Source organism: Acomys minous, assembly GCF_964271855.1.
Source record: "Acomys minous genome assembly, chromosome: 3".
NCBI classification, from domain to species: Eukaryota; Metazoa; Chordata; class Mammalia; order Rodentia; family Muridae; genus Acomys; species Acomys minous.
Genome location: NC_140485.1, coordinates 53,431,032 through 53,446,983, shown reverse-complemented (window position 1 = coordinate 53,446,983; position 15,952 = coordinate 53,431,032). Strand labels below are relative to the sequence as shown.

At 49.8% G+C, this 15,952-nt stretch overlaps 1 protein-coding gene across 1 annotated transcript in view; it reads left to right on the top strand.

Moving 5' to 3' along the window:
* The window catches only part of SYT13 (synaptotagmin 13), a 39,097-nt gene extending 23,403 nt beyond the window's left edge, over window positions 1-15,694 (top strand). The window contains exons 2-6 of the mRNA XM_084777157.1: window positions 959-1,184; window positions 3,355-3,489; window positions 6,256-6,557; window positions 11,436-11,565; window positions 13,287-15,694. Coding sequence (XP_084633283.1) covers window positions 959-1,184; window positions 3,355-3,489; window positions 6,256-6,557; window positions 11,436-11,565; window positions 13,287-13,591 — 1,098 coding nt within the window. The 3' untranslated portion in view covers window positions 13,592-15,694. The remainder of the gene's footprint in view (window positions 1-958; window positions 1,185-3,354; window positions 3,490-6,255; window positions 6,558-11,435; window positions 11,566-13,286) is intronic.
* The last annotated feature ends 258 nt before the right edge of the window (window positions 15,695-15,952 follow it).

Here is a 15,952-nt window from a genome sequence, read left to right as displayed (position 1 = left end):
CAGATGGAACATCACACCTTGGTGAGATGTGTAGGAGGCAGCAACAACTAGGTGTCAGGAAAATGGTCCTTCTGCCTCTTCCACACCTCCCTCCTTCAAGGTCAAGGTCAAGCCTCACTTCCAGGTTCTCTACTCACCTGCAGATCACATGTTGCCCTGCCCTTGACCTGCTGACGTCTCTTGAACAGCTTGGGATAGCTCCCCAAAGGACAGTGTTGCCTACCCCTTTCCAGCCTGAAACAACAGCTCAGATGTGTCACGTAAGGCCAACAACCCAGAGAGGCAAAATGACCACCCTAAAGTGGCCCAGCTCTGCCTCTATGACCAGCAGGACATAGTTGCTGAGCTCATTAGTCGGACGTGCTAGGGCTAGGGACAGACCACAGCCAGGCTACCAACAACTAAGACATTATGGGAGGAGGCCAGTGCTGTGAGCCAAAGACCAGGTGTGGTGGGAATGTGAGGCGGGTGTAGTTTAGATGAGTGGTGGGTGGGTCAGAGATGGCCTTTGGGGCCTTAGAAGGGAGGAGGACAGATTTGGGGACTTCCAGAATCCAGTGGGTCAGGCAAGGCTCTTACATGGGGTCTGAATTTTGTTATAGGTGTGGTGGGGGGGGGCCACTGGCACAGCTCAGCCGTTAGAAGGGGACAAAGAGAAGGAATGATGAAAAGGAGAGAGAGGGGCGGGGAACTCACAAAGGAGGGCACATGGAAGAACCCTGACAGTACCGAGGGATGGATGGGGAAGGGATGAGTGAAGGGTGAATGATGGTACACACACACACACACACACACACACACACACACACACACACACACACTACTCTCAAGACCTTTTCCCTTCCCAGGCTATGTCGCCTTCAGGAAGTCACCCCTCATGTTTCCTTCTTGGGGTGGAGATAGTCCTCATTACACCCTTCTGCTCACACCAACTAAACAATTCTATTCACCTTTGTAGTTCAATGTAAAAAAATCTACGGAGCCTGTCCAACCCCGACCTCTCCTTAAATTCCCGGACATCTATGGTCCCCGGCCAGCTGTGACAGCCCCGGAAGTCATCAACTATGTAGACTACAATCTGGAGACGACAGAGGAGTCTGCTGCACCTGCCAGTCCCCAGGCCCAGAGTGACAGTCGCCTCAAGAGGCAGGTCACAGAGGAGCTGTTCATCCTTCCTCAGAATGGTAGGGTTCCCTGCGCCTTGTGGGCCACATAGGGGACAGGGAGGGTCTTGCCAGTGTTTTCAGATGCAGTGTGTCACTTGCCAAGGCTGTCTAGAGCCCTGGTGTGGTAGGTGGGCCCTAGTGTTTGGCATCCAGCTTTCCTGGGCGAAATGAAGAGTTTCTTTCAGATCTTCCTGTGTAATTACATAAAGGATTAAAAAAAAAAAAAAACAACAACAACAAGGTTAAAAATGGGTTTCTGAGTTATGTGTTTAATTCTCTGCCTTTTTATATGCTTGCTGTGTGGCATCAAGCAGACTGGTAAGCCTCTCTGGGACTTTATCTTCATGGATGAGGTGGGACTGTGTCACCTACCTGTGAAGGTTACTGTGAGATGTATATAAATAACTACTAAAAGAAAATGCTTGCACCGGGACTTAGCACAAAGCATCAAAACATATGGCTATTGTCACTGTCCCTATTCTTCCTGTGAGCACCAGTCTGCTTCAGAAAATAGCACCCATAGGTGGCCAGCATGGTGCAGCCAGGGTGACAGCAGGGGAGCTGAGACACAGGCCTTAACCCACAGTAATACAGAAGCTTTTAGGAAAGACAATCCCAAGACTAAGAAGGCAGCCAGTTCCACGGCCCAGGTTTGCTGCATGTGGCAGTGCAGGAAACAGCAGCTTTGATACTGACCTGGGTTCATGTGGATTCCTGTTGGCCGGTGGACAGGTGGCCTACCACAGGGGCCAGCAGCGCACATTAGTCTGGCTATTCAGAAACCACTTCAGTCTGCACTGCAAATGAGCTGTTCCTCTTGACTGTCAGTATTCAGGCTCCCCTGCCCTGCCCACATTTTAAATAGATTCAAAATTGGAGACATGCAAATGGAAAGTCAGGCAAGACTGATGCGTGTGAGTATGCTTAGGGGTGGTTCCCACTGTCAGATCCCCTCTCAGGAGTCCCTGATGTCCTTGGATGGAACCAGGACAGAGCCCTCCACCAAATTAATCAGTGCTTGGCTGCAGAGAATCCAGCACACAGGGACTCCTTTCTTTCCCTTCCCATCCCAGACAGCAGCAGCCTGGTTCTGATGCACAGACAGCTAGCAGTGTTGGCCATGTCAGCCAACATCCTCATGGTGCAATGAGTGTGTTTGACACCCCCCAACCCCACTGCTCCCCTCACCATAGTGCTAACACCCCAAGTCTAGAAGGAGTCCATTCCTGTCACTCACACTGTACTGTCCCTTGGCCACTCAGGAAGAACAGCTGCAGAGCGAAGTTTGTGGATGCTGTCCCTGAACAGCAGATAACAGATACCTAGCCAGGGATAGGAGATGTCAGATGAGCCAGGACTGGGCCTGCATCCCCAGGCTGAGGCCACATGAGCTCCTAGAGCACTAGGTACCAGTAAGCCCCATCTTTTTCAGTCGGCTATCCTCAGGATGGCTTTGGGAGCCAAGTGCATGCTGCACACATGTGTGTCTTGGCCTCACCATGGTCAACCTACTCCTTAGAGGATGGTTTGTGTCAGGAATCTAATAATGAGCCCTTGGGGACATTAATGGTCCTCTAGAGTTCTGCCCTCCGATTCATTCTGAGGATCAGCGGTCCAGCTCTGGTTGCTCAAAGTGTCATTTGCGGCAGCCACTGTGGCCTCTTAATTCTCCTTTTAGGCTTGCTTCTTTCACACATTAGGCTCCAGCTCAAGAGAACAGCAGAGCCAGCTGACAGTTTTATTAGTGGTTTAGGACCTTCTTGATTAAAGATAAGAACCTCTGTTCACTCAGAAAATGTTGAGTGCACATAAATTAAAGTCAAAGCCACTATCCTTGCCAGTGGCATCTCTTCTGAACTTGTTCCTTTGAGATTTTCCCACAATTCCATTCGTGATAAGAACCATGTGATAGTTTTCCTTATGGAAAGCTCATTAAAGACCAATCATGGAGCTGAGAGAGCATCCCAGAAAGGACACAGGGCTACCATGTGGCTACTTAAGTATGGCATCAGAGCCTACATAGTGGCCACTGGACCCTAGTGGTCCTTTGAGGTGTAGTGCCATAGCTCCCTTTGGGAACAGTTTTGGGCTTGGATCTATATAGGACTTAGAGGGCAGTGATGACATGATGTGACCAGGGAAGCAGAACCCCAACATGACAGCCATGGTCACCCTGTCTGTCTCCCAGGTGTGGTGGAGGATGTCTGTGTCATGGAGACCTGGAACCCAGAGAAGGCTGCCAGCTGGAACCAGGCCCCCAAACTCCACTTCCGCCTGGACTATGACCAGAAGAAGGCTGAGTTATTTGTGACTAGCCTGGAAGGTACTGCTTTGTGTGATTGGCAGGGACTAGTGTATGACCAGCAGGTGGGGTGGGAGGGTCTGCAGCTGGAGAGAGCAAGGGCTAGCACTCTGACAAACAGTCCCTGGTGCACGATGCTGGGATGCAGAGGATGCTGAGATCCCCTCCCTCCCTCCTATAGCCACGCAAATCAAGGATTCCTGGCTGGCAGATCTTTCCTTTGCATGGTGAAATCAAAGACTAGTTCTTTCCACCTGTGGTTCTCTACAGGCCTTCTGCTAGGTGCTTCTAGCTGATGAGACAAGACCTAGAAGGTGGCACAGCCGTTCTGTAATAGCTTTAATGGCCATGGCATGAGTTACTTCTGCTCACATCTCATTGGTTGGAGCCTTGTCACTTGGCCGCACTTTGTGGCAAGGGATCCTAGGAAATTGGCCTGGCAGGCTGCCTAAGAGGATGAGGAGACAAGTGATTGATGAACAGCTCTGAGTCTTTGCCAGCAATGCCTTTGGCATTGAACGGGTTCTGTGGCAGACCAAAAAAAAACCAAACCAAACCAAACAAACAAAAAACACTCTTTCAAAGGGCAGAAACATTTCTGAGATTTCCCCGAGAATCAGGTAGTCTGTCTGGTAGGGTGTCCTGGGGACCACTTCACTAACAGCACATCTAAGAAACCAGGGCTGGTGATGAGTGAGGGAGTCAGCTGTGCTGTTTGTCTATTCCTAATTTCCTTTGTTTCTGTGTCAGCCGATTTTCCATCACTGTGACAAAAACCCTGAGGAGAGGGACTTAAAAGGAGGAAAGAGCTATTTTGGCTCACAGTGCCAGAGGTTTCATTCAGGCCGTGGATGGCTCTCTTGACGTTGGGTCTGTGGTGAGCAGAGCGCCACAGTAGGCAGAATGACGTGGCAGAGAACACACACTGAGCAAAGCCACTCGCCTTGCAGTGACAAAGAAGCAAGGGAGTCCCAATACCCTCGTCAAGAACATGCCCAATGACAGGTTTCCTTCCCACTAGACCCACCTTGCTAGAGCACCAACCAGGGGTCAAGCCCTCAGCCCCACGGCCTTTGCAGGTCCAAACCTGCATTGGTTACTTGTCTAGTTGCTGTTATAAAACATCCTGACAAAGGCAATTTAAAGAGAAAGAGCTTGTTTTGGCACACAGTTCGAGGATTCATGCCCATCATGTACCGTGGTGGAGAAGCCGTGGCAGCTGGAGCTTGAGGGGGCCAGTCACATTCTGTCTACAGACGGGAAGCAGGAAGTGACGAACACTAGGGCTCAATTTTTTTATTCCACCTAAGACCTCAGACTTGGAGTGCCTCCCAGAATTGGGTGTGCCTTCTGCATCTATACGCTCCCTGTTGAGCATGCCCATAGGTTTGTCTCCTAGGTGATTCTAGGTCCAGTCAGGTGGACAAAGCTAACTATTGTGCACCACATCCATCTTGTGTTGAACTTGACCCTATGGGTGGAAACCAGGGCTCCAAACATGCTGAGTAAGTGTCCTCCCTCTGAGCTTTTTCTCTGCCCCTGGTTTCCTTATTTGAGTGAGAATTTTCCCCTTTTACTGTTGCTTAAGATGTTTAAGCATGGCCATGTACTTTAGTACACCTGGTCCTCAGGGAAGTGCCATTTTACAGATTAGGAAAGTGAGTTCCAGCCTTTCCTTTGATGGGTCCAGGTTACTCTGATAATGAGTAAGAGAGTCGGAAATAAATAGCCCCTTGAAGCTCAGAAGGATGCTCTTGTCTGTTGGGACATCGGGTTCTCAAGCCTCGTGTGTGGAAACAGGGATCCTTCAACATTTGTCTCTTTGTGAAATGTCTGCTTCCTCCCTGAGGGGACAGTCATCAGGCTGTCTTAGGAAGAAGAGGAACCAAAGGACACATCCATGCTGTGACACTTAGAAATACCTGTCAGCAGGGGAGGAGCTTAGTGGCACAGGACAGGCACACTGTGTGGGAGACCCAGGTTCCTTTCCTGGTGAGGTTAAAGACCAAGGCCAAGCAAACTGGCTAAATGCCTGCTAAGAGAGTCACACAAGTGCCATACCATAGTTCCTAACTGCCCCCAAAGGTGCATGTGGCTAACACTTGCTCCCCAGCCCACTGGCCTCTTTCTGACACTCATTTGTTTCCTCCCCAGGACACTGGCCTCTTTTTCTCACACTCATTTGTTTCCTGATCATGATGTGACTTGTCCTGCTCGGTCATGTAATTCTGCCATGACATGCTGCCTACAAAGTAATGTAGCCACTGATATAAGGGACTAGGGTTTCTGAAACGATGAGGCCAAGTAAACTTTTTCATTTTATAAGTTGATTCTCTGAGGCATTTGTTACAGTGTCAGAAAGCTGACTAACACAATCCACAGTGTGACGCACTCAAAACATCAAGGTCGAGAATCGGAAGCAACATTCATGAGGCAGCAGCCCGGTGATTCAGATTGCAAGTGGCTGTGTGGTAAATATTTAAAATACAGAAATCCGTGAGTCACTGTAGCATTGGTAGCTATCCTAACAAAAAGCCTTTCAGGGGCCTTGTCACCAGTGTGGACATGTCTGAATCTAGAGGTCAGACAAGGAAAACCCATCCCTCCATCATGTCTCACTTTGAAATGTTTCCCCACCAGATAGTTTCACAGTGATGCAATGTAGTGGTCAGTCCCAGGGTCCTGCGGACACCTGAGGTCATCTGTGTTCTGTAGCCCTGTCAGGGGCCCTACTCCCCTCCATCCTTGGGAAGTCCCAGGTCTGTCTTGTGTTAATCTTGCCTGCAGCTGTCACCAGTGACCACGAAGGAGGCTGTGACTGTTACATCCAAGGCAGCGTGACTGTCAAGACCGGCTCCGTGGAGGCACAGACGGTTCTGAAGAAAAGGCAGCTGCACACAACCTGGGAGGAGGGCCTGGCCCTGCCTCTGGGCGAGGAAGAGCTCCCCACAGCCACCCTGACGCTTACCCTACGGACCTGTGACCGCTTCTCTCGCCATAGTGTGATTGGGGAGCTCTGCCTGGGCCTGGATGGAGCATCTGTACCCCTGGGCGCAGCACAGTGGGGTGAGCTGAAGACCACCGCAAAGGTAGGAGCGTTTTCAGACCAGAGGGCTTGAGTTGGCTGCCAGAGGGTGGGAGTCTACCGCAGGGAGGATGAAACAGGCACACAGACGTTCTCAGCTCAGGCAAAAGGCAACTTTGGCTCCTGATCAGAGGCTGGAGTAGATTCATAGCCCAAAACTTGGGGTTCTGGCACCTGCTCCAAGGGGTGCTTCTTACTGTTTGAAGAAGACACCCCTGCCGCCAGGGCCAGTACCATGATGAGCTGGCATCAGCTCCTGTGCTATGGCAGAGTTGTCCTCACCTAAATCCAGCTGTGGTTGGTTCTTACACTCCTTCCAAGCTTAGCCCTGCAGACGTGAACAGAGGAAGGCAGCAGAGCCCCTCTGCTCTCAGAGCATGCAGACCTGGGCAGGGGGCAAACTGATACAGATGGCTGCTAACAGCTGACCTGAGACAGGAGTTAGATCCCGAGTGGTCTGAGAAGAGCCCACATGTGCTCCGATAGAGAGCTCTGGAATGAGCTACCTGGGCTCTGTACAGAGCAGAGCACAGTCAGTGGTCTGCACAGATACTGGTCTGGGGTAGTGTACACTGTGAAGGCTGCTGAGACCTCATGCTCCTTAGGGAGCAAGCCATGTTCCTCACATGCCAGGACAGCATGTGGTCAGGGTGGGGCAGGGATGGTGTGCAGGTCCTCAGATGCATCCGCGAGCCTGCCACTGAGGAGCCTTCTGGGAGCTTCTGGTAATGACAACTCATCTGTCAATTAGCTGGTCGACATCACTAAGAGGTGTCTAACCTTTTGACATTGGGCCATGATGTTGTCATTTGCAAAGGTCACCATCAAGAACCATGCAATCAAGTGTTTTATATATATATATATATATTACAAAATAATCCCAGAATGACTTAAGTGAGTTTATAGTTTTGCATTGGGTGGCATTTGTGGCAATCTTTGGTCCATGAGGTTGAGTATAGCCCATGGGCCACAGGTTGGACCAGTTTGGATCAGCTTGCAAGGTCCACAAAGTTGAAAGCCTTTCCTATCACCTGCCCATCGGGACACTTTCTGTGCTCCCCATCTCAATGGCTTAAGTGGCTCAGGTCAGAAATAGTGTCATGTCATTGTCATTGCCTTCTTCTTCTTCTTCTTCTTCTTCTTCTTCTTCTTCTTCTTCTTCTTCTTCTTCTTCTTCTCCTCCTCCTCCTCCTCCTCCTCCTCCTCCTCCTCCTCCTCCTTCTTCTTCTTTTTCACCATTTCCCAAACCAGCCAGGTAAGGGCAACACTGTGACCCACCCTGTCTTCACACAGGGAAACTGAGGCATACCTGATTAGCAATCCACACAAAGTCAGCAGGTCAGACTGGGCAGAAAGCTCCGCCTCCATGGCATGTCCTTCTGACTCATCCTGGGTGCTGTTTCACCTGCCATGCACCTGCCAGAGCAGATGACGGGCAGGTGTCTTTCCTGTTCAAGCCTGAGCTGTAGGAGGCAGAGTGAATTCCACTCCTTGCCTGCTGCTCTTTGGGTCATTATTTTTCTGTTTTTATGCCTTTTCTCAGGTTGGAAAATCTATAGGAAAAAACCACAGCCACCCTTGAGGCCTGCTGTCTCAAAACCCACTTTCTAATGAGTATGTGATTTAGGGTGCTGTGGGGCCACATGCGGGGCCCCTAATGGCAGAGAAGACATGTGGGCTTATTCAACTAATAATCTGGTTTTCTCTGGAGCTTAGGAGGTCTGCCTACTGGGCTTGGTTGTTTTGGTACGACCCCAGCAGAGCTGAAACCTACCTCACTGAGACAGAATCCTGGGAGTCTTGCCTGCTTCTGTCTATCCCCTGAAAGACAACAATCACTCATTCACAAGCACCTCACCCAACCCCTGCTGTGTCCCAGGCAGCATGCCACAGCTGCAGCGGAGTCTGTCCTCAGGCTCATCCATCTTAATGTCATCACTTGCTGCAGCTGTCACCACTCCACAGCTAGCCAGGCACATCTCTTTCCCTCTGGGCAGTGGTGTGGGGAACCAACCATCAAGCTTCGGGCCAGGTCGGGAAGCTCCGCCCAGATGAAGAGTGAAGGCTGATTTGAAGCTGGTGAGGGAGTCTTCAGTTACTGCAACCCAGATGGTTTTTCTTTTCTGGGCCTGAATGGGTTAACAGAGGTGGCAGCAGTGCCCCAGTTCCTGCCGGAAGACATTTAGCCAAAAGTGGCATGTGCGTCATTGGGGACAACAGAGCATCCCACTCTTGAGGGCTGAGGGCAGCCTGGAGTGATTCATTGAGCATCTAAGAGGAAAGGAGGTGGGGAGAGAGGCAAGAAAAGGGAGAAGAAAGAAAGGCTGGTTTTCATTTGCGATGCTTTGAGCATCTGACAACGCAGGGCTGGGTGTTATTGCAGTTCTCTTGTATGATGAAATCCACAAGGCTGGCTCCGGTTTTCACTCACACACATGTTGAGAAGCCCTTCAGGAGGGCAAAGGTGCAGGACTGTTCTGGGAGGGAGCAGAGGCCTCAGGCCTTGCTATCTACAACAGGCCAGCTGTGGAGCTGTGGATAGGTGACCTTGCCTGCTCTGCTGTTCCTGGGCTGTGTGCTTGCCACCCATCTCCAGATCTCATTGCCTTCACTGTGAAATGAGAGCATGACCATAGAGAGACCACCTAGGAAGCCAGAACAGTGACCTGGGACTTGGGCTCCCTTAGTGTATACTCCGTAGGAGTCGCAGATTTGCTATGTCATAGCTACCGAGCCAGGAGGACAAGCCCACCTAGCTCTCCTGCCAAGAATGAAAATCTCAGTGCCCTTTTCAAGGTCACTGCCAAGATTAAGAGAGATGTCTGAGTTTTTTTCTGGCAAACATTTATCTTGTGTCCCGTGTATGCCTGGTGCCGGGATATATAATGAACCTGCAGTCTGGTGGGACAGGCAACACACTTGCGTGAAGCACAGTGCTCTTGTCTAATAGACCTTGGCTGTCTGCACTCATGTCAACCCAAGAGTCCCGGAGACGCCCAGATCAATTTGTCATGTGACTAGCCACCTGTATCTAATTAGGCATCTACTGGAATCTCAAGCCCAAGCTCTGCCTCTGGGCACCTCAACAGACCAGGGTATAGCACTAGCTGCCTCGAGGGTCCAATTGGCAAGGAGTGGGGACAGAGCAGGAAGGCTTGGTTCCCTGTGCTACCTCAGGAGGGTGGCAAGTCTAGCAACCTCCTAAGAAAGCGGTCTGCCTTCCTGGCCTGACGGTAGTACCTGGACGACACAGGAAGGACACTTGTGGGTGAGGTAAGCGTGGGTGAGGTAATCTTGCTTCTCTGCAGGGGTATTGCTACTGCTTTGTGGGGTTTGGTTCCCAACATGAGGTAAAATGGCCTGTAAGTTCTCCAACTCTTAGACCTAGAAACAATTCAGAAGGGGAGAAGCAATTAGAGGAATAAAATGGAATAGGATGGAGAACTGGCTCCTCCATGAGGAGCAAAGGACGATTTCAAGAGTCCCCTGGGAAGAACGAGCCACCAGGGTCATGGTAGAGCCATTTGTCTTGGATGACAGGCAGGTTCTGAGGCAGAGGGTGTGCTCAGAACACGCAGCAGGCTCCCCCCATCCATAGCTGGGCTCTGTGTGACTGAAGGAAGTAATGGCTCTGTGAATACTCACCAGTGACCACAGTATCTCGGTGGGGGATGGGCTCCCTGAATCCCCTCACTGAGCAGCAAAAAAAATGGGTCAATACCTGGCCACTATGAGCTGTGCCACAGGACAGGGAAAGGTCCTTCAAAGGACTTGGCAAGGACACATCTCACTCCTACAGCAGGTTGATGGAGGACACAGGAAGCCAGTACACACAGGTCAGGCGAGATAGAGCGTCTTCCTAGAGGATCAGTGGCCCCTCTGACTACACCGCTGCCACTCTGTCCTGGTGCCCCAACCTGGTCCTGTTGTTGCTGGCTCCCATTGGCAAATCCAGTCCTTGTTAAGCATTAGGACAGCCACTTCATTTGGTGATGCTGGCCTGCAAAGCTGGAGTTATGTCTTCGAACAAAAAAAAATGGGCAGCTTGGGCCTAGAAAAACAGTTCAGCCACTGAGAGATCCTACCATTCCTAAAAAAGGCCCCAAGTTCCAGCATGCTTTTTGGATGACTCAGAGCTACCTATAAGCCCAGCTTCAAGGGATCTGATTATTTTTTCTAGTCTCTGAGGGCACCTGTGCTCACACATGCACATACTCGCACAGACATGCACATAATCAAAAATAAACAAAATGAAAGAGATAGAAGAAAGAAATCTCAACCCCCCACCCCAAGCCTGATGATGGGTCCACGCTGTGACTCTCAAACTGGGTTCTCTAGGATCCTAGAGAGCTGCAAAGGTACCCCCAGAGTCTAGACAAAAGATACAGAAGGGGAGAGGCCCCCACTTTCTGCCCTTAATGTAGCCTGAGTGGGAACTTTTTTCTGTTTATAAATTGGATTTAAGGAGACAACATGAACCAGGGTGTGGTGGCTTATGCTGAATCTCACACCAGAGGCAGAGGCAGAGGCAGAGGCAGAGGCAGAGGCAGAGGCAGAGGCAGGTAAATTTCTGAGTTCAATGCTAGCCTGGTCTACATAATGAGTCCCAGGCTAGCTAGGACTACATGGTGAGACCCTGTATCAAAATAAACAAGTGAATAAACATAGAAAGATGACATATGGTAGATCAAGTACTGCCTCTGCCACACATGCCAGCCCCTTCCTCTGGGCCCTGCTGCCTTGTACAGTAATAGATAACCCAGCCTTAGGTGAGTGGATCCCGGAATGTCTATGGTGTACGAGGGCTGCGTGACTGCACTCGGTTTCAGTTGACAGGTCAGAAGCCAAGCTCAAGTGTAAATCTCTACCCTTCTGTGTTCAGGAGCCATCTGCAGGGACCGGGGAGGTCCTTCTGTCAATCAGCTACCTCCCAGCTGCCAATCGTCTCCTGGTGGTGCTGATTAAAGCCAAGAATCTCCACTCCAACCAATCCAAGGAGCTTCTGGGCAAGGGTAAGTGAGGGTGCAAGGAGACAGGCAGGGTACCCCAGCCCTGAGATACGTGCAGAAGGCAGTGGTACCTAGCATAAAATGGAGATGGGTGAACAGGAAGGTGACAGAAGTTCAGCTGTGAACTCACCCTCAACATCTGTTGCCTCAACATCTAGTTAGTTCTGGCAGGCACACTCATGCCTTTAAATTCTGTCACATCTCTCCTAGCGGTCCCACATCTTCCCACTCTGTTCTCCATTCCAAACCTTGGCCAAATGCCCCCTTCCCATACACACCTCCCGAGCACGGGTGGCAGCAGCCACCGTGTATGTGTACGAAGCCACAGGTAGTCTGAGCCACAGGTCAAAGGCAGATGCCTTGTTTCATCCCTTCCAGTAAATTCTGTCTTGCCTTTTTTTCCCCCCTCAAATAGCTCCCATCAGGACCATTATAGAAGAGCACTTTGTGTCTGAAATATCTCTGTAGAAATAACAAACTAACCACCCAGGGGCGATAACGATAGCAATAAATACAAAGCAACAATTATTCTCACATTAGCTTGGGCAACCTTGACTAATGAAAACAAAATGTCCTAAGCTGTGGAAGCTTGCCTGCTGACTTATGGATTTTCCCAGGGACCTGCCAGCAGGGAGCCTGCCTTCACCCTATCCACAGGAAACCCAAATCCTCACGGAAAACTTAGAAAAAAGACACATGGACAGAACTCAGCCAGCCGGGAGGGCACTCACCATCTTAACCATGGACACAAAGGCTTGACTGTTGAATGAAGATGAAGGTGGGGAGGGCATTGTTTTTCCTGTCTGATTTAACATCAAACTAGGGGGCCACGCAAGCCCTTGTCCCTGACTTGGTCTGATCTGAAATCAAACAGGAAAACATCTAAGCCATTGTCCCTGACTTGATTTGTCAAGTCACTTGGGTATACAGCTAAGGTGGCTCCTCAGAAGCCATCTGACGTGCTCGTATCAGAGACCCCATTGACCTCATAGGTTTTGCTGATGTGTATCTAATCTGAAAATCCAAAATCCAGTGAATGCCAATATCTGGGCTCTTTTGACCGCTGGTGGGGAATCCTACTCCATGAAAATTTGCCTTTATGTTGTAAAAAAAAAAAAAGTATCTTCAGACTATGTGGATGAGTGTGAAACCCCAGGGGTCCAGGCCTGGGACTCCAGCTTCTGTGAAGGCAGGAAGACCTCAAGTCCCTAGGCCTACCTGGGCTGCAGAGAAAGTTCAAGACTAACTGGGGTGATTTGGTGCAACCCTGTCTCTAAAGAAAATGGAAAAAAGAAAGCTGGAGATTTGGCTCAGTGATAGAATGAATGCTTGCTTAGAATGTGTAAACCCCTAGGTTCAAGAAAAATGAATCGTTAAATGAAGTTTTATGCTTACACTTGAGTCCCATCCCCAAGATATCTCACAATGCATATGCAAATATCCCCTAGTCTGAAGAACACCCCAAACCTGAATGTTCATGGTCCCAAGCCTTACAGATAGATACTCAACCTGTATGGTCAGTCTTCCACATTCTAGGGCAAGTTACAGGCATGGCAACTTTGTCTTCTTACATCTAGAACAGTTCCTGCCATCTGGTAGATAACACCTGTTGAGTGGTCTCATGGTCCAGTGGAAATGTAGGAAACCCCAGGAAGGAGCAGTAATCCAGGTGTGATCAGATTCCAGCAGCTCACTTGTTCCCCTCCATCTGTACCCACCCCTAGATGTCTCTGTCAAGGTGACCTTGAAGCACCAAGCTCAGAAGCTGAAGAAGAAACAGACAAAACGGGCCAAGCACAAGATCAACCCTGTGTGGAATGAGATGATCATGTTTGAACTACCGGACGACCTGCTGCGGGCATCCAGTGTGGAGCTGGAGGTGCTGGGCCAGGGCGAGGAGGGGCCAAGCTGCGAGCTAGGCCACTGCAGTCTGGGCCTGCATGCTTCGGGCTCTGAGCGCAGCCACTGGGAGGAGATGCTAAAAAACCCACGCCGGCAGATCGCCATGTGGCACCAACTGCACCTGTAGTCAGCTGCCAGCCACCAACCATCATTTTTGGACACAGTCATCCTCCAGGCTCAGCTGTCAGTCATCCCCCTCCTGCCCTGTCCACATGCCTACACCCAAAGACAGATGCAGACGTGTTTGCTGAGGCCAGGACCTCATTTCTATCTTATTATATTCCCAATACTAAAAAGTAAGTGGAGTCACCAGGACAGTGAGTGTGATTGACACCCCAGGGTCTCTCAGAAGACTGTGTCTTGCTCATCTATGTTATGGAGAAAGATGTGTGTCCGGTCCACTCTGTGGGCAGTCCCTGCTCACTTTAGTCTACAGCAGCAGCAGTTCTCAGGCTGTAGGATGTGCCCCATTTGGCAAAACTCTTGCCTCCAAAAGTATTTACATAACGATTCATAACAGTAGCAAAAATTACAGTTATGAAGCAGCAATGAAAATAATTTTATGGTTGAATGGCACCACAACATGAGGGACTGCGTTAAAGAGTTTCGGCATTAGGACGGTTGAGAACAACTGGCTGGCCAACAGGTCCCTGGGCCACTGCGTGTGTGTGTGTGGGGGGGGCAGGCCACATTGATGATCTGAGTGGAAGACACAAAGGCATCGATCCTTAGCAAGCACAGGGGTTCTAGAGGAGAGCAGGTGGGAGCTGCACTTGACAAGACCCTTTTACCCTCTCCAGCAGCCTTTCCACCACTGTCCTCTAGGAGTTCCATCACCAGGGCAGTATGAGAACGGCAACTCTCTGCTTACTTTAATTCTCCTTTTTTTAAAATAGTTTTTTTTCTCTTTGAATCCTACTCTTGAATTGACTGTGTTATTTAAGAAGTCGGGGTGGGGGTTGTTTTGTTTGTTTGTTTTTTGTCATATCTAGGGAACCCTTTCCCTGGCAAGCCTTGGTGGGATCCTCTGAGGTGCCTGCTGCTTTCTGAGGGCTAGCTGTTACGTCCACCAGCGTCTCACACCAAGCTGGCTCTGTGGGACAGACCTGTCCTTCTCAGTGTGCCTGTACTTCAGGAGGAAGCAGCCCTGAGCTTGGCTTATCCCATCTGGCTATGTGAATAAGGAGGTAGATGACAACTTTAAAAAGGAAACGTCGCCACTTGAAAACGTGCCTCCTTCCAGTTTGGGGGACATGTCCCTTTAACTGGGAAATAACAAGAATTTAGGTTTTGGCTGCCTCTGTTGATATTTCCAATAGATGCCCATCTAGTAATTAGAAGCGGCTGCAGGGATAGATACCTGTGAGCCAGATTTGCGTTGTCGGTTACAGCGCCTCAGTGTGGCTACCTATAGCATTGCACCGATGTCGTGGGAGCCTGCCAGTCCAACTTCAGAAGGCCATCAACTAGTTAGCTGACATACATTGTCACTACTTAACTGATGGTACTTCCTAGATCCTCTCAAGGCTGTGTTTCCTCTCAAAAAACGTCCTCTGTAAATTACTCAGATATGTCGGACTGAAGAACCAAAACTCTTCAGTCACCTTTTACATTGGCTTAGCTTGTTTCCAGGCATCCTTGTGAGTCAGTGGCCTCTGCATCAGGGTCACTGAATCTGTGTGACCACGTGGGATCGGTTGGGGAAGGAATCTAAGTCTTTGCCAGGGAGCGTTTTTTCTAGCAATAGGTGAAAATAAAGTGAGAGGCCATTTCAAGCTAGGCTGCTTGCTGGGCAGTTAGGAGATAACCCCCAGTCCTCTGTGAATTCCCTCCCAACGTCACTAGGTGTCTATTTGTTGAGTATTTTCCCACCAAGACCTTGCATGTGTCTGTCCATTCTGGTTGGAGATGACTCCGGGAGCTGAGTGAGCAGCACATGCCTCTAATGGAAGCAACAGGTACCAGGAGCTGGGAGTGCAGTTCAGGGCAGCTGCTCTCAGATGTAAAGGAGCCCCAGTGGAAGGGGGCAGTGTTGGAACTGAACTGAAGTGGGAATCTTAGCCCTGTGGGGGTGCTTCTGTCCTCGGTGTTTCCTGTTGTTAGATGCTGTGTGTTCATTAAACGGTCCCAAATCAAAGCACAAAAAGACGCATGAGACATTGTGGTCACATGTCTGGTTACACTTTGGAGCACAAATCTTACAGTGGTAAATAAATCATCTCCAACAGGATTGACAGCCCAGTGTTTCTCTTTGTTCCCTTTCCTTAATGTTTTAGATATATAAAGTTCAGGAAAAAAGGCCAGTGCATTAAGCACCCATGCACCTCTATAATTGACTTCCCTTCCAGTGTCCTATGCTGAGACCAGGAGCTTGCATTCTGATTTGACATCCCGAGCATCTTTCATATTTTTACTATATGATCATGTGACTTCTGACACTAGAGAGCATCTCTGTGTTTCTAAGATTAAATTGCATCACACTATTTTT